This window comes from Gossypium raimondii, chromosome 7 (genome assembly GCF_025698545.1).
Source record: "Gossypium raimondii isolate GPD5lz chromosome 7, ASM2569854v1, whole genome shotgun sequence".
In the NCBI taxonomy this organism is placed as follows: Eukaryota; Viridiplantae; Streptophyta; class Magnoliopsida; order Malvales; family Malvaceae; genus Gossypium; species Gossypium raimondii.
In genome coordinates, this window is record NC_068571.1 from 18,189,532 (window position 1) to 18,208,184 (window position 18,653).

An 18,653-nucleotide genomic window follows, 5' to 3' on the forward strand; every position below is an offset into this window, starting at 1 on the left:
AACAAAATTGCAATTTAGTATCGATACCAGTTAAAAAATATCGATACTTTTATAAAATTATCGATACCTCTAGGTATTTAAGGGCACCTGTACTGTGATTTCAAAATCAATTTTTGCTAAAGCCCTAATATTCTCTTCTCTTAACCCTTAACATCTTCTCCAAAGTTTCTTTAAATTTCTTGATTTTTTTTCATCAAATCTTGTCTTTGCAACACTCTTAAACACTATTTTCTCAAGATTTGTTCAACATTGCTTGGAGCTCTTCACTATTTGAACACTTTTAAGGTAAAACTTAAAATTTTCTAACTTTTGATTTTACGCAATGTAGGTTGAAATTTTGATTTTTTGATGAACTATTAGGTTGATTTGTACTATATTCTTTGTATTTTGTTGTAGGAGGGTTCCTATTCCTAGACTTTGTCTTATAGGGATGAGGTTAACTCTAGGTTATCGACGTTAGAGATGCAAATGGCATCTCTCCTCGCTCATTTTCCATCGACTCCTCCTTTCTCTCCCTATGATGATGCTTAGAGTAGATTTTTAAGTTTTCATTTTCATATCATTATTCATCACATTTGCACTATTACTTTTGATTCATTTCTTATGTTTATGACTTCTTTTTGCACCTTATTTTTTTATTAATTATTATAAGATACTTTGGTTATTTTTATGATAGTTCTATATTTCTTCATGTTTATATATTTTTGAACTAACCATCTTTTTCTCCTCAAACTTTATTTGTCTTTTTTGATATAACAAAAAGGGGAAGAAGAAAGTTTATGAATCAATCTCAAAATCAAGTTAAAATGTTGTTAACTAAGTATGGATTTTTTCAACTAGGCAAACTATTTTTTAAACAAGTCAGAATTGCTCTAGGCCAAAAAGTATCGGTACCTTTTTGGCCAAGCATCGATTTTTTCAAAATATCGATACCCCTTGAAATAAACAATACCAAATTAACATTCTGGATTTCACAAATTTACTTAAGTATCAATCTGGTATCTATACCTTTTATGTGGTATCAATAAAATCTTTCTGGTATTGATATTTTAGCTCAGTAACTAAATTTAGCATTTATTACAAAAAAATATCGATACCTTTTTATTTGGTATCGATACTCGTTGTTGCAAGTGTATTAAATGCTCTAGTTTCCATATCCCCAACGACTCTATTAATTACCACAACAACCCCAATGGTTGGAAATCAATTAGGAGGTATAAATACCAACTTCTAAAGCTCCTACAATAACAAAAAAACATACTCAAGCAAAAATCATCAATCAAACAACATTTATGCCCAATACTTCCATAATTTTCTTGTACACACTTGTTAGCTTTTATTGTTTTTTTGTTTAGCTCAAGTGTATTCTTGTCTATTTGTGATTAATTGGCAAACATTCTGATCTTGTAAGGATTATTTATTTGTTTGCTTCTTTGTAATTCTTTGAGAGGGTTTGTATCTTAAGACTTGGGTAAAAATCTTAAGGGAGTTGTAAGGTTAAACATTGTCCTCAAATGTTGAACAAATTAGTGAATTTGAGAAAATTCTTAACTATGGAAAACTAAGGTAGTAAAGTAGGTAATTGGGGTCGAACCACTCTAAATTATTGTGTTCATTGCTCTATCTTTTCCTTCTAGCTTTCCTAAATTTTTAAAAGTCTATTCACACCCCTCTTGGCGATTTTGGTTTGATCAATTGAGCTAATATAATAGACCAAAAATTTAACATTTTAAAAAAATTAAAAGAAAAAAATTATTTCAAGAATAAGTAAAAATATTCTAAAATATCAATATATAGAGATTTAGATTTCACAAATGATGTATTTTATCTTATTTCAAAATTTAAAATTTAAAAATAGCAAAAATGATTGGTTTACATTTTATTTTAATGACTAAATTTTATATAATATTTTACCATCATACTAAATTTTAAATTAATAAGTATTTAATTTTTAATTTAAAATTAAAAATATCAAATTATAATATTTTATTTCTTTTAATTTATGAATTATTTAATTTTCAATTATTAGAACCAATTAATGGTTTTACCAATTTTAATTCTCAGTTATCTTTTAAAAAATTAACATTAATTTCATTATGGGCATTTCAAAGTGTACTCAAACCCAAGTCATTCTACATTGATAATAATATGATACCAATTGAATTAAGATTCAATCAATAGTTATTTTTAATTTTAAAATTTTATTTTGTGTAAATATATTATATTTAAAAATAAAAATGAATTGGTCAAATATTTTATAAAATAATAATTTATTTTAAAATTTGAATTGGTTAAAATTATTTAATTTTACTTAAATTATTTAAATTTTGGTTAGTAGATAAAAATAAAAAATAGAAAAATTAAATAGAAAAATTTGTGTACCTTATTATATTTTAAATATGGTATATGATATGATATGTATGATACTCATACCTACCATTCTTTGAATTTAATATTTTCATCCCAACTCTTAAAAGATTTACTTTATTTTGCCTAGCTCGTGTTGAAATTTTAAATGATATTAGAAATTCTATTACACATATACATCTGAGAATTACGTATTTAAAATATGAAAGTGTGTTTAAAACTAACATACATTAAATAATAAAATGTATGATTTGGAACTAATTAACAATAACACATGAAATATGTGTGATATTAAAATAAAAAATTAAATTGTGAGTAAAATTAAATTCAAACATGTAAATACATCATATTAAGAATACAAAACAAGTTAAAATTATTTACATGTTGTAATCAATCTTGAGTTAGTTTCTAATTGGTTTGTAACACTAGCTCAACCAACAACTTTATCAATATATATACCAAATTAATGACAAAATAAAATATGCATAATACAAATAAAACGTAAATATTACAATAAAATAAATACTTAGTTATTGGTCAAATTAATGTTTTGTTTTTATATAAGCAAGACGTGTTCAAATTTCATCACTTACAAAATTTTATTTTATTTTAATAAAAGACTAAAGTAGAGATTTACAATATAATATTTTTTTTACAAATTAAATCAAATATATTAAAAACCCTAATTCTCTCTATTCTCCAAGAGTGCTTTGCCGTAAGTCCTAGTAGAGGCAGTTGTTTCTGTGGCTTGGGATGGGGGAAAGCGGTGGCGACATTAGAGAGTAGAGGGAGGAGATTTCCCTTCTATCTGAAGAGTTCATGCAATTATCTGTTAAAGGTTCGAAGGTGGTTCCAGATGAAAAACCAACCCTAATCTGCACAATTTGGACAGGTAAACTTTACAACCCTGAAAGTTTTAAAGCGCAGATGAGGAGTGTGTGGAAAACAAAGAAAAAGTTTGAAATTCAATTGGCAGGACATAATTTATATTTGATTGTGTTTGAATCGGAAGAAGATCTGGAGTTGATCATGGAAGGTAGACCATGGCTTTTTCGGAAAAGTTTAATCTTATTTGACAAGTTAACTCATTCGATGGAAAGATCAAAGATATGTCTTAATTCATCTCCGGTCTGGTTAAAGATAGGCCCATGTTTACCAGAATTTGATAAAAAGGATTTATTACATGCTATAGGTGTTACATTTGGAGAAGTCATTAGATCTAAAATTAGTGGAGAGTGGTGTCGTCTCAAAATAAATCTGAATGTACAGAAACCGCTTCGAAGAGGAATCTTTGTTTCATCAGATAATAGGAATCAATGGTGGATTTCGTTTAAGTATGAGAAATTACCTTTATTCTGTTTTGGTTGTGGACGGTTGGGCCATGGACTTTCAGAATGTAGTGTGTTGAGTACTGCAGAAAAAAATAAAATTAAAGAGGATCCTCCATATACGATGGCATTAAAAGCAGAATCAAAATTTGTTGGAAAGAAAGTTATAAAATTTAATGAGTCTGCGAAGAAGGATAGAACTCAATGCTCTTATACTGGTGATTCTGAGTATGTGATGAATGAAGATATAATAAATAGAGAAGTGAAAATTTTGGAGGTGGAGGAAAATGGGAGATTACAAATGAACGTGAAAGAGGAGATGCTGAAAAATCAAGTGGATGACGGCACAGTCATGATTGATGCTAATATGGTGGATAATAGGAGCATCTCTATAATAAATTCTAATTCAAGAAAAAAATGAGTTGGAAAAGAATTGGCCCAGGTCAAAGGGGAAGTCTACGAGTGGATGAAGGTGGTTTAAAGAAGAGGAAAGTTACGGAAGGAAGAGTGGAGTCTCTTAATGCAGAAGATGAATATGATAATAGCACGAAACGGCAGAAAATAGGGCAAGAAAATGACCTGGAAGAATCGTTAACAGAAACGATGAGTAATATTTTGGTTGAGAACGAAGTTCAATTACTTATGGGATCGGCGGCTGCCAAGAGGCAAGCCGACCGAACGCAATGAAAAGCATCAGTTGGAATGTTCGTGGATTGGGGAGTCCATGAACAGTTAAAAGGCTGCGACATTTCTTAAGGCAGCATAATCCCCAAATGGTCTTTTTAATGGAGACGAAAATTAACAAGCAATGTATGAAAAAAGTCAGGAGAAGTTGTGGGTTTCTAAATGGTATTGAGGTTGCTGTTGAGGGTTCTAGAGGTGGACTATGTTTAGCTTGGAAATGAGATATTTTAGTCACATTGAGAAGTTTTTCCAGAAGTCATATTGATGTTATGGTGAATGAAGAGGTTGATAATGTAGAGTGGAGATTCACAGGATTCTATGGATCCCCTTATGTTAAAGATAAAGAAGAGTCTTGGAACCTTTTACGAAAATTAGGACAGAATCAGGAACACCCGTGGCTTGTAACTGGGGATTTCAACTAAATTATGTATTCTTTCGAGAAGAAAGGAGGGCTTCTAAGAGAAGAAAGAAGAATGGAGGCTTTTAGAAAGACCCTTGAGGAATGTCAATTAGAAGATCTGGGGTATATAGGGGCTTGGTTCACATGGGAAAGAGGGAGTTTGCCTGAAACAAACATTAGAGAAAGATTGGATAGAGGTGTTGCAAACGACAAATGGAGAAACCTTTTCCCAAATGGTAACATTCAACACTTAATTCACTCGATCTCTGATCACTATCCAATTTTACTCAATACAAGAAATGGTACTGATTATGTGGGGAGCCAAAGGTTCAAGTTTGAGGCATGGTGGATTATGGAAGAGTCTTTAGAGGAAAAATTAAATCATCTTGGGAGACACCGGCTGATTCTTTAATGGAGAAAATGGAAATGCTTCAATCAAATTTAATGGTATGGGCAGAACAAATTAGGAAAAGCCGTGAAGGGTTAAAGAAAAGGCTAAAAAAGAATCTAGAGATGTTGTTAGAGGAAGAAAACAATGATGATGTGTTGGCAAAGATTATTGATACGAAGGTGCATCTAAATTTAGAAATTGACAAAGATGAGAGGTATTGGGAGTAGAGGGCAAGAGCAAACTGGCTTAAAGTTGGGGATAAGAATACAAGTTTTTTTCATAAGTATGCTTCGGCTCGTCGGAAAAGAAACAATATTTCGAGGCTTGAATTAGGGGGTGGAGGAGAGGTGACTGAGGAGGATAGGATCAGTGAGGCTACGAAGACATTTTTTCAGGAACTGTTTACATCAAAAGAGGTTGGAGATTTATCTCATCTCTTAACAGGTATCGAAGGAAAAATCACGTCAGACATGAACACAGGTTTAACGGATAAATTCACGGCAGAAGAAGTGTTTTCAGCCTTGAGAGAAATGAGGCCTACGAAAGCGCCAGGGCCTGATGGATTTCCAGCACTTTTCTTTCAGTAATACTCGCATATTTTAGGGGAAGAAGTCACCAGTTTTTGCCTTGACTGTTTAAACATGGGTAAAACTCTTGGCCCCTTCAACTCTACTGAAATTATATTGATTCCAAAAACCCAGAATCCAAAAAATTTAGCAAATTTCAGACCAATTAGTTTATGCACAGTTATATATAAACTAGTTGCAAAGACAATTGCAAATCGACTTCAGAGGGTTATTGGGCAGTGTATTGATGTGGCGTAAAGTGCTTTCCTCCCAGGTAGATTAATTTCTGATAATATTTTAATAGCTTATGAACTCCTTCACACCTTTAGACGGAAACGTACAGGTAAGAAAGGTTTTATGGCAGTTAAGCTCGATATGAGCAAAGCTTATGACAGAGTTTAGTGGAGGTTTCTTAGAGAGGTGATGCTGAAAATGGGCTTTGCTGTTGAATGGGTTGATTTAATTATGAAATGTATTTCTTCTACATCTTTCACAGTCAACATTAATGGGAAAAGAGGGGAAATTTTCCAATCTTCCAGAGGGTTGCGCCAGGGGGACCCCCTCAGTCCATTCATTTTCTTAATATGCAGTAAGGGGCTTTCGGCATTAATGAGATTGTCATTAAAAGAGGGCAAGTTGAAAGGGGTAAGAGCAAGTAGGAAAGGTCCAGGGATATCACATTTGCTATTCGCGGATGATTGTATTCTGTTCACTGAAGCTACCACAAAGGGAATACGAGTGCTAAAAGGAGTTCTAAAGGAATACGAAGACTGCTCTGGTCAGTGCATTAATTTTGAAAAATCCACGGGTTTTTTCAGCTCAAATACAGCAGATGAAATAAGAGGTGAAATTTTAGGCAGTCTAGGGTTAAGAGGGTCAACAGATATGGAAAAGTATTTAGGTCTCCCTAATATGATTGGAAGACGTAAAAAGGAGTCCTTTCAATATTTGAAGGATAAGGTCAATTCCAGAATCAGAGATTGGAGCATTAGATGGCTTTCACAAGGAGGAAAGGAAGTTTTTATTAAATCAATTTTACAGTCCATTCCGACTTATGCTATGTCATATTTTCTTCTTCCTAGCTCTTTATGTGGAGATTTGGAAAAAATCTTTGCTAATTTCTGGTGGCAAAAGAAGCAATGGCAGAAAGGGATCCATTGGTGCAAATGGGAGCATATGTGTAGAGGCAAAGAAGAAGAGGGGTTAGGCTTCAGGAGTTTGTCCAAGTTTAATATCTCTCTACTTGCTAAACAAGGTTGGAGAATACTCACCAATCCAAGCTCATTGGTCTCACAAGTTTTAAAAGCAAAATATTTTCCAGAAAACTAATTTATTAAACTCGCGTCTTGGGAATAATTGCTCTTACACATGGAAGAGTATATGGGCTACTAGGGGTATTCTATCAGAAGGATTATGCTGGAAAGTGGGGAATGGGAGTGAAATTTCGATGATGAATGATAGTTAGATACCAAATTATGCCAGGTTATTATCGCATTTTGTTAATTTACGTGATTGTAAAGTTGCAGATCTAATTGATGAAAGTAAGAGGGAGTGGAAACAGGGCTTGATTGAGTCTACCTTTCCAATGGAGATAGCTGAGAGAATCCTCTGCATCTCGCTTGTAAAAGAGCCTCACAAAGATTTTCCAGCCTGGAGGGGAGAGTCCTCGGGAGAGTTCACCGTGAGAAGCGCCTATAAACTATTACAAGGTAATGAAAATGATCCTAGGGCTTATGCCTTACAAACTGAAACTAGGGATTTTTACAAAAATATTTGGCTCCTTAATCTACCTTCGAAGATAAAAATTACAATTTGGCGAATAGCTTGGAATTATATTCCAACGAGGGTGAATCTGCACTTCAGAAGGCTCCTAAGTCAAACGACATGTTCTGGGTGTGGTAGAGCAGCAAAACCACAAATCACATTTTTCGTGAGTGTCCTGTGGCAACAGAAGTATGGGAAGAGTTATCACTCTCGAAGATTTTACATGAACCCTATATGGAATTTTTAAAGTGGCTTACCTGGGTTTTCGATCAGAATAATCTCAATATGCGTAGGGTATTTTGTTGTGCTCTTTGGGCAATCTGGGGAGAGTGGAATAAAAGAGTTCATGAGAAGGTTAGTAGATCTGGGAAAGAAATTGCAGGTTTTGTACAGAGATATATTTCAGAGCTCAAGGGGATCGAAGAAAAAGCTACAAAAAGTATAAAAGAAGGTAGAATGTGGAAACACCCACTTGGTCAGTTTATAAAGCTTAACTTTGACGCAGCCTTTGATGAAAATGCTCGATAATCGGCAGTGGGAATTGTGGCCAGAGACAGTCAAGGAAACGCCCTTTTATCTATTACAAAGCTTCATCACCAAGTAGCATCAGCCTTTGCCGCAGAAGCAATTGCTTGTAGGACAGCAACTCGCATCGGTATGAACATGAAATGGCCAAATATTATTATTGAAGGTGATGCACTTTCAATCATTAAGAAATGCAAAACACAAGCAAATGATAGATCAAGGGTTGGAGCATATATTCGAGATATTCATCAGTTACTAATACAATAAAAAAGACACTATTTTGAGCACACGCCTAGAGAAGCAAATAGTCTAGCTCATATGCTTGCAAGGGAGGCATTAAAGGAAAAAGAAGAAATTTACCTGATTGGTAGAGTTCCGGATTATGCCGAGCGACTGAAGGAAGATGAACGGAAGGGAGTACAAAGAAGCAGATGAAATGAAGGACACAAATTTTTGAGGCTGAAAAAGGGGAAACCCAAAAGTTTGAAGGAAACAACCTCATGGATATCCGGAAACGTCTTAATGAAGAAATGAAAAAATAGATTTGAAAAGACGGGGAAGGATTTGGTTCTGATTGGGCATGATAGCGGTGCATTTATTAGGTTCTAGAGGTTTCTGTTTTACAGTTTTTTAAGTTTAAAATTCAAAAATAAGAGGGGATTGGTTTTATGGGTTTTAATTTGCTTTCCGGGTTTGAGTTATAGGCCTTTGAATTGGGTTCATTTTAATTTTGGACTTTTTTTGTGTTAATTTGCTTAATTTTAGTAATAAAGCCCAATCGAAATTTTCATTCAAAAAAAATAATTTGATCAATCAAAAAATTAAGCCTATTTTTTTTAGAAAATCACTTTGTGTTTTGAAAAGTATTAAGTCATTTCTAAAAATAGTTTCTTAGTAACTTGATTTTTAATAAAAAAACTTACATGCAGTCAAGTATTATTATATTAATAATATTATTTTAAATTTAAAAATATTAAAATATTAATATCAAATATTATAATTTTCAATATTATTAAACATACATATTTAATTATTTATACTCAACCATATAATAAATTATTAATATAAATAATATAAATTATTATTTTAATAAAGTTATTTAATATTACAATTTTTAATAATAAAATTTAACATTAATAACAATTTTAAATTTGAAGTAATATTCTTAATATTTTATTGAAAATTTTATATTAATATTTTACTAATAAATATTTATTGCGATTTATAAGTAATTTTAAATAAATTTATAAATAGTTAGTAATAGATGTTTTATAATATAAAATATAAATATTTGTTATTAATATTGCAATTTATAAATATTTTACTAAGCAGGATTTAAATATATTTTTAATAATTTATATTTATTTTAAGCTTTCTTTTAATTTTTAGAAGTATTGTAAAATTTTAAAAATTAAAATGATATTTTAGTTATAGTTCATTGACCAAATTAATAATTAATGATTTAAATTAACGTGCCACATGATCATTTAATATATAAAATTTAACAGAGAGACTAATTTGTATGTTTTAAAATGTATAAAGGTTAATTTGCCTATTTTTTTTAATAGAGAGCCAAAATGCAACCTGCTCCTAAGATAGGACTTTCCCTAATACTTTTATTGAATTCCAAGATAACATAATCACTATATGTTTTTGTCATGAGTCGACGGACTAAAACCCATGACAAATACACACAAATTATCCCGTAAAGGTCAACTAATCACATGAGGCTAATTTAATCCACTTAAGCTGACCTGCTTCGTGAAACATATAGAGAAGCCTTGGTATTCAATGAAACAATCTACTAAAACTAGAGATACAAGATAATTATAGTAGATTTTAAAGGATAAAGATCCATAAAGTTTAAATCCAATTACTTTGTAGTGTCCAAACACATTCCAAATGCAGCAGAAACCAAGGGATCTGAGCCGTTGATATTTGTTCATCGTTGAACCTTTCTAACCAATCAAAATCAACGATCTGATCTTTTTAGCTATAAGGGTTCCACAGAGATTGTTCTACAACCGGAATAGCCGCCCTTCGTTTACTCCACGGAAAAGATCTAAGCAGTCAAATCAAGTTTTGTTAAATATCAACGGTGGAGATATTCCAAATATTTAAACCTAAAGTGTTTTAACATCATATGCTAAAAGAACCCATCTTTTTATTGCCGCTCCTATAAGAATTAAGAAGCAGGAAAATTACTATTTTAATATTTTTCCCTTACACCCTCCATTGTCGCTCTCTTTTACTTTTAGTGCCAAAGACCCGACTCTTCAGTAATCCTGCCTTCTTCTTCTGTTTTTACTTTGCGGGTATGATTTTCCCTGCTCTTTTCTTTTGGTTCATCCTTGAATGTTGATCATCGTCCTAAGTCTTCTCTTTTTCTTGCTTGCTGCCATATTTTGTGGTTTATGTTTTCTTCTTTTGAACTTTCTTTTCTTTTCTGCCGAATTTTGAACTGCATTGTTGTCTAATACTCTGATATTTTGTTTTTGTATGTGTTTTATTTTCCATTACAATTGCTATTTTTCTTTAAGTTCTACCTATGTTCTTCTCTGTAAGCTTTTGTGTTTGTATGTTTTGTTTCTTTTCTCGGCTAATCTCAGACATTTGTTCTTATTAAAATTTCACGTTGTTTGTTAATCTGAGACATTGTAGTCGAGGAAAAGAAAATTTTTGAAACTTGTCTTGTGCTGGACTCTACTATCAGTCTCTCACTGTGTTTTTTTTTTTTTTTGCTTTTGCTGCTTATTTCGAGGAGTCAACGAGAAACTGTTTTGATTTTTTTTTTTGTATTTTGAATTCTATTTGATGGTCAAACTTTAACTCCTTTCGGAAGCAATTTCTTTTGACAATGCCGTTTGATTTTCGCTATGTTAAATAATCGTCAAAGCGATTTTGACTTTTTATTCTAAATTATATATTTCCGTTTCTTAAGATTTTGATTATTTTGTTAATCCGTGCTAAACAACCCTAATCAGGAAAAATATTTCATTGAGAGAAGCTTTTTATTTGTTGTAATTGCATAAAATAAGCAGTATTTCTCTGCTCTTGGTTTCCTTTTTTTTTTTTTCACCCCTTAGTACATGTCCTCCATTGTTAGAGTCCAGAGCAACTGATTTCGAGTACTGGCTTTTTTTTCCTATTCGGAAAAATATTATCGCGTTTTATTTTTAAAGTCGAGCCTATGTTGCTTAGATTTTTCTTGAAGTACCCGTTTCTGGTCATGGGTATGGGATACGGCCTTCTAACTATTCTCCAAATAAATGAAAAACTTAGAAGAAATCAAGCATGCCATGTTGTACTCATACCCATATTTGACACTCACAAATAAGTAGTATAGAGTGGAGCTATTTAATATCAAAAAGAAAAGTGTATAATTTTCTGCTACAACTTTAGCATTTGAATTTTTGCTCTCTAAGGATAGTTATGTAAGTTGCCTGTTTGGAATTTTATCTCCTCATCCTTTCAAGTTTATTTTGCTTTGTATTAACAATATAGGATTCTTTTTCAAAATAAATTCCAAAATTTAATAATAGCCTTCTCCTTGGAAAATTTTATGTAAGATTTTATGTTGGTCATCACCTGTGTCTAATCTTATATGCTGGTTCTGATAACTTGTAATCTTGGACAACTAGTAACTCATATACTGTGTTTTCATTTATTTTATTCTATTTTATTGCAGTTTTTTGTCTTTAATTTTCCTATTTGTTTTTCACTGAAGGAGAAATTTTTTGTTGTGGATTTCTTCTTTGACAATTGTACATTTTAGTTGTTTACATGTTCACTGTACTTGCAATTAGTGGTGATACTTAATGCTATCAATCTAGTACTAATGTCCTTACTGATTGATTTCAAGATGGAGAAAGCAAGTACTGAAGAGGCACTAGAATTACCATCTCTGCCCCTACCACTGCCAACAATACCATCCAATGTGAAGCTAGAGAGCTTGAAGCCTCCCAAGTATTCTATTGTCAGTAGGAGAGAAGTTGGGACGAGTGGACGAAAGATATCCCTGCTTGCCAACCACTTCAAAGTTTCTGTCAATGCCCCAGATGCTGTATTTTACCAGTATACTGTAGGTTATTTTGTCTCCATTCTGTTTCTTTCTGGAAGTTCACTTTAAGGATGAATATTTACCAAAATATGATTTGCAGGTTACAGTTTTGTCAGAAGATAGTAGAGTTGTTGAAAGCAAGAGGATTGGGAGAAAACTTGTTGATAAACTTTATCAAACATACTCTTCGGAACTTGCTGGAAAAAGATTTGCCTATGATGGGGAAAAGAGTTTGTATACAGTGGGTCCTTTGCCACAGAACAAGTTTGAATTTACAATAGTGCTAGAAGACTCATTTGCAAAATGGTATATTCTTCTACTCCTTACTGGATTTAGATTTTGTATATGTTAGAATCTAGATGTTATAACTTTTTTGTCACAATAGCTCACTGTCTGGTTGTGAAACCAGGAGTCCTGATGCTGATGGAGGCCCTGCTGAGACTGGCAAGAGGACAAAGCGTTCTTTTCAGTCAAAGACTTACAAAGTGGAACTAAGCTATTCTGCTAAGATACCCTTGAAGTCAATATCTCTTGCCCTCAAAGGAGTTCAGTCAGATGATAGCACTCAGGATGCTTTGAGAGTACTTGACATCATTCTAAGGCAGCAAGCTGCTGATCGGTATTTAATTTTCTTATTCTTTTTTGGTTCAAGACTTAACCATTTTCACAGAACCATATGTGTACCCCTGGATATCTGTATGTATTGCTTGTCCCGTCTTATTTTAGTGACGGTGTTGGTTTTCAGAGGTTGCCTTTTGGTGAGACAATCATTCTTTCAAGATGATTCAAGGAATTATGTTGATTTGGGAGGAGGGGTATTGGGTCTGCGGGGCTTCCATTCCAGTTTTCGTCCCACTCAGGGGGGCTTGTCTTTGAATATGGGTATATTTTTATTCATTCTATCATAACTTTGATCCTAAAACTTTTTTATTCTTTTCATCATGTTTTCTCTTTAAACCTTTGTTGCAGATGTATCTACAACAATGATTTTAAGGCCTGGACCAGTATTTGAGTTTCTAAAACAAAACCTGAATCTAAATGATGAACGTTTCTGGCTGAAAGTAAGGAACTCAAAAACCAAAAATCTTAATTACTTTATGTCCTGAAAACTAAACTTATAAATTCTACAGGCCAGACGAATGTTGAAGAATATGAGGATTAAAACAAGACACCGTAACATGGAATTCAAAATCACTGGTCTAAGTGAGAAGCCCTGTTGTGAGCTATTGTATGTGCTCATTTGCTGGGGATTTTTCCTTTCATAACTTCTATTTGAGTTCTTTCTCCAGAAAGAATTTTAATTCTGGTTGTATTTGTCTTTAATTTCTTCTAGCTTCCCAATGAAAGTTAAAAATGGTGGTTGTGGTGAAGTCCGGACTGTTGAGATCACAGTGTATGAGTATTTCACCAAACACTGTGGAATTGAACTCACATATTCTGCAGACATGCCATGCCTTGATGTTGGTAAACCAAAACGTCCTAACTATTTACCCCTAGAGGTCAGTCAATTTTTTTATTCTTCATAAGCATAGTGTTCATTACACAATACACTGTTATCAGACATGTCTATCCTAACATTTAATTTTATGGTGTTCTAGCTCTGTTCACTTGTTTCACTTCAGCGGTACACAAAAGCGTTAACTACAAATCAAAGGGCGACCCTGGTTGAAAGATCCAGGCAAAAGCCTCGGGAAAGAATTCAAATTCTGACTGATGTATGTTTCTTTGTCCTTATGGCTATAACCATATTTGTTATTTTGTCTTCACTACTAGAATTTTTTGCTTCTTTAACCTGGCAGGCTTTGAAAAACAACAAATTCAATGAGAACCCTGTACTTTCTGCATGTGAAATTTCAATAGGTAGGCAATTGACAGAAGTTGAGGGTCGGATCCTGGAGACTCCAAGGGTATGTGTTGTTGCCTCTTTGTCAAGAGAAAGAGAGAGCTAGAGAGTTTTACCTCAATTTAACTGTTTAGTGGGTTCATCGTAACACATCTCTATTGTCATTAACAGTTGAAGGTTGGGAATCACGAGGATTGCATCCCTCGAAATGGTAGATGGAACTATAACAACAAGGTAGTGGTGATAGAGGGTTTTTGTTCATCCCAATCTTTTATGTTATAGTATACTGTGTTGGTCCCAATCTTAATTGATTGCAACTCTTTGCTTCAGAGTTTGTCTCTTATCTAGTTTCCATCTCATAGCATTTGATACAACAGTTTATTTTCACATATATATATTCCTTCCATCCCTTTGCAGAGATTTCTGGATCCAAAGAAAATTGAACGTTGGATTGCTGTCAACTTCTCTGCTCGCTGTGATCTCAGTCAAATTTCAAGGGATTTAATCAGTTGTGCAAGAAACAAGGGCATTGTAGGTTATTCCACATTTTGGCTGTCGTCATGGTGCTATATGACTTGTTGGTATAACTGTCTTCTTATACAAATGTATTCATACATGAAGGAAATGGAACGTCCGCACACATTGATTGAGGAGGAACGGCATCAAGCTGCTAAAGCTGGCCCTGCTGCTAGAGTGGAAGCAATGTTTGATCAGATTATAGCAAAGCTTCCTGGCCCCCCTGAGTTCATTCTTTGTGTCTTGCCAGTGAGAAAAAACTCTGATATATATGGTATGGCTTTTCCTGTTGATTTCTTTTCTTATTTGGCTAGTCAACTGACATTTTCCATGCTCTGTCAAGGACCTTGGAAGAAAAAATGTCTTTGCGATATGGGAATTGCCACACAATGCATTAGCCCTGGAAAAATTAATGACCAATACCTCACAAATGTCCTCCTTAAAATCAATTCAAAGGTAAAATCTTAAAGCAATGCATTTTCCCTGAAAAAAAAAGAATTGTTTTAACTTTTATGTTGATCTACACCTCAGATGTACTATGATATTACCTTGTCTTTCTTCTGTATAGCTTGGAGGAATCAACTCTTTATTGGAAATAGAGAAACCTTCAATCCTCCCATTGCTGAAGGATACTCCTACATTGATTTTGGGAATGGATGTCTCTCATGGGTCCCCTGGTCGATCAGATGTCCCATCAATAGCTGCAGTAATTTCTGAATATTTGAACGCATTATAATTATTCCCCTAATTTTGTGAGGATACATCCAACTGTTTAAACCTACTGTATATATCAGGTTGTTGGTTCGCTCCATTGGCCTTTGATTTCAAGGTACAGAGCATCTGTGAGAACACAATCTCCAAAGATGGAGATGATTGAAGCTTTATATAAGCCATCACCAGACGGAAAGGTTGATGATGGTATTATCAGGTAGTTTAGTAAAACTATATCCAGAACTCCATGTGTGCTGATTGCTCTGTTTTACCTTTAAGGGCTTTGAAATTGATTATTTAAGTATAATTTCATGGTATATTATAATATTATAATTTTATTTTTCACATGATTTCAAAGAATTCTGTTCTTGTTCTGTCACAAACAAGATCCAGAAGAATATTTCAGTCAGTGAAATCAACATTTTTTGCCCCATATCTGAAGTTATTTCCTATGTACTTTTATTTAATTTTGAATGCCAGAATGGGTAGTCTTACAATGCATTAAAATGCATTTTTCATTTGTTATGTTGTTTGATGTGCCACTGACGTGCATAACTTCTATTATGATACGTTGAGTTGATACAAACAAGATTGCTTGTAACCTTGGCTCTTTTGGTGCTGTAAAATTAAAATGCTGGATATGATTTGAGATTTATTCATATGAAAATTTGAGTATGTTTTTTGTGTTGCAAGGGAACTGCTTGTTGATTTCTATAAAACGAGCGGTAATCGCAAACCAAAACAAATTATCATCTTCAGGTATGTACACTTGTGTTTGTGGATTTCTGCATATTTTATTACATTATGGCTCTAATAGGAGTTAAATATTTCCCCTCACTGGTTTTCTGAGCTTGTTCAGTGGTCAGCAATTTGCTTTTTAAGATGTGAAAGAAAAAATGGAAGTAATTATTTCTGTTTTCTTGTATGAACCAATCATACACTCTTTACAATGGTTGGTTGAACAATTTAATTCATCACTTAAATAATTAGTTTTGATGATTTTCTTAGGGATGGAGTAAGTGAATCACAGTTTAACCAAGTATTAAACATTGAGCTGGAGCAAATCATCAAGGTACATTCTGGACTATGGTTTATCTTTTTCATCACAATATAACCATCATCTCCCTGAGTAAGGGCTATGGGTCAGCATATTAATTGATGTTTCTAGAAGGCTGTTAGAAGTGCCTTTCTACTGCTTTCTTGTCCATAACATTTTTATGTTACAAGATCCTGCGAAGGGTTAGTTGAGGGCCTCATATTTTCTTGATAATAGTCAATTCTTAGATAGTTAAACATCCTTTGCGCAGTCATATCAGTTTCTGGGCGAGTCTGATGTTCCCAAGTTCACAGTAGTCGTTGCTCAGAAGAATCATCATACAAAATTATTCCAAGCTAATGCCCCTGAAAATGTTCCACCAGGTTTGCTTCTGATATTTCATTTTCCTCTCTAGTTTATTAATTTGTTGGTTCACTCTCTCGCTTTCCTCTGCAGGGACAGTAGTGGACACAAAAATTGTGCATCCGAGAAACTATGATTTCTACATGTCTGCTCATGCAGGGATGATCGTAAGTGTTTTACTGTTACTATCAAAATTTTTTGTTCAATCTTGAGACATTATGAAGCAGCAGTGTTGTTTTTTGCTTCTGAATAATATATGCATACATGTGAATAAGATCCTCCGTTGCATTGTTTCAAATCTAACAGGGAACATCTAGGCCAGCTCATTATCATGTCTTGCTTGATGAGATAGGTTTCTCTCCTAATGACCTGCAGAATCTTATCCACTGTCTTTCCTATGTGTAAGTTGTGAATAAGCTCCATCTGCCATCTCTAACATCGTAGGAAGTAGCAGGCATTTTTAATCAATTACATTTTGCCAAATGCAGATACCAAAGGAGCACAGCAGCAGTCTCAATAGGTAATTTTCCCCTTATCCTACACCCTGTTCATGTTTAGCAAGTCATTTGTATCAGTCGCATTAATATTTCATAAACCTGGGTTGTATTTCATATCCAGTGGCTCCTATTTGTTATGCTCACCTTGCGGCATATCAGATGGGCCAATTTTTGAAGCTGGATGAACTTTCAGAAACATCTTCAGGAAACGTAACATCCACAGGAAGTATCCTTGTGCCAGACCTTCCGAGGCTGAAAAAGAATGTGGCAAGTACAATGTTCTTCTGTTGAGGGGATCACCCATTTCAGTAAATACATGCTAGGCTAACTGTAGATAGTTTGGGTAGGCTAGGGGTATACAAAGCATACAACTCCAGGCTTTTGCTTTTGTGATTGATTATTGAGGCTGGCTGGCTTTAACAAGCAAAAGTTTTTGTTTAAACCATGACTAGGTTATGTTGAGGGGTTAGGAGCCATTATAAGAAAAGCTTAGGTGTATCTTATATTTGTTTCATATTTTACTTTAGTCAAAATCCTGCTATTGCTCAGAAGCTTCATTCAGATAGAAAAAGCTTTTTTTCCGTTTCTTCTACTTTTCTTTGAGCTTTTAGAATCCATATTTAAAGTGTGAATACAAGAAAATGTTTGATTTGAGCTGGGGGTGTTAGGAGTAAGTATTCAGAAGTGAAAAAATTGAGTTGAGTCTTATTTTATCATTTTAATTTGATTTGAATTTTTTTTCGAATAAAGTGAAATAAAATTCGAGTCGAATCGAATAGAGTGAAATTGTTTGAATTAAATTAAAATTAAACATTTTAAATTAAAATATTTTTACAGTATAATTGATTTTTTGTTATCACGTAAATTTGAAATTATATATATTTAAAAAATTCAAAGTAAATAATAAAAAATAAGATATTTAGTATGATAGACTTGAATTTAATTTTTTTAGAATTTTTAGAATTTTTATAATTTTTAAAATATTATAATTTTTAAAATGTAAAATTTAAAATTTTATAAATATTTGAAAATCTTTTATAATTTTTGTTGAGAGATCAATTTGTTCATTTTTAAATTGATAAGAACAAAAGTATATTTACATCAATGTTTTAGTTGAATTATTCTGAATTATTTGAATTATAAAATTTGATTCAATTATTATTTGAGTTGATTCGAATAACTCGAAATTTAAAATTTTTTATTTTTTAAAATTAAATTCTTTTTTGATTGAATTTTGTTCATCTCTACCCATAATTAAAGTAGAATAAAAGTAGAATATGGGGAAGTCAAAGTGGGTCAATTGGACTTTATGGCCAGAAACTACGACCTTGTCGTGACTTGGATGGCCGCGTCGGCATGGAATGGACACGTAGCATTAACAATCAGCTGCAGCTGAGATCACCCAGAGGTATGGTTCTGCACCTAATCAGGTTCATTAATTTCCTAACACGTGGTCCGGTAATAGCACAAAAAGCACCTGCTTTTTTGTAATTTCTGACGCACCTCATTATTATCACTTTCATCGCTTTTGTTTGTTTTGTTGGGAGAGGGACGTTGGAATTTGAATAGTTTTATTATTATTATTGTCCTTTTTGAGAAAAG

The 18,653-nt window shown here is 33.1% G+C and overlaps 1 protein-coding gene and 1 long non-coding RNA gene across 3 annotated transcripts; one reads left to right on the plus strand and one right to left on the minus strand.

Annotated features, from left to right (window-relative positions):
* Positions 1-3,572: 3,572 nt before the first annotated feature.
* On the minus strand, positions 3,573-8,725 carry LOC105803239 (uncharacterized). Its single transcript, XR_008197447.1, has 4 exons — positions 7,973-8,725; positions 7,758-7,820; positions 7,315-7,675; positions 3,573-3,778 (listed from the first exon to the last, which is right to left on the minus strand). It is a non-coding gene; the product is annotated as an uncharacterized LOC105803239 (long non-coding RNA).
* A 1,450-nt stretch (positions 8,726-10,175) lies between these two features.
* On the plus strand, positions 10,176-17,643 carry LOC105800163 (protein argonaute 16). Of its 2 annotated transcripts, none has more exons than XM_012631107.2 (23): positions 10,176-10,340; positions 11,888-12,106; positions 12,186-12,391; positions 12,495-12,704; positions 12,831-12,967; positions 13,055-13,146; positions 13,216-13,313; positions 13,419-13,584; positions 13,684-13,800; positions 13,885-13,992; positions 14,100-14,162; positions 14,346-14,459; positions 14,550-14,718; positions 14,788-14,900; positions 15,013-15,150; positions 15,239-15,372; positions 15,849-15,914; positions 16,164-16,227; positions 16,463-16,574; positions 16,648-16,721; positions 16,861-16,955; positions 17,043-17,074; positions 17,173-17,643. In XM_012631107.2, exons 2-23 carry the CDS (start codon positions 11,888-11,890, stop codon positions 17,340-17,342), a joined length of 2,697 nt encoding a protein of 898 aa, XP_012486561.1. In that variant the 5' UTR covers positions 10,176-10,340; the 3' UTR covers positions 17,343-17,643. The 2 variants fall into 2 exon arrangements, with proteins under 2 accessions (XP_012486561.1, XP_052490001.1); XM_052634041.1 differs by lacking the exon at positions 10,176-10,340 and adding an exon at positions 11,043-11,258.
* Positions 17,644-18,653: the final 1,010 nt, after the last annotated feature.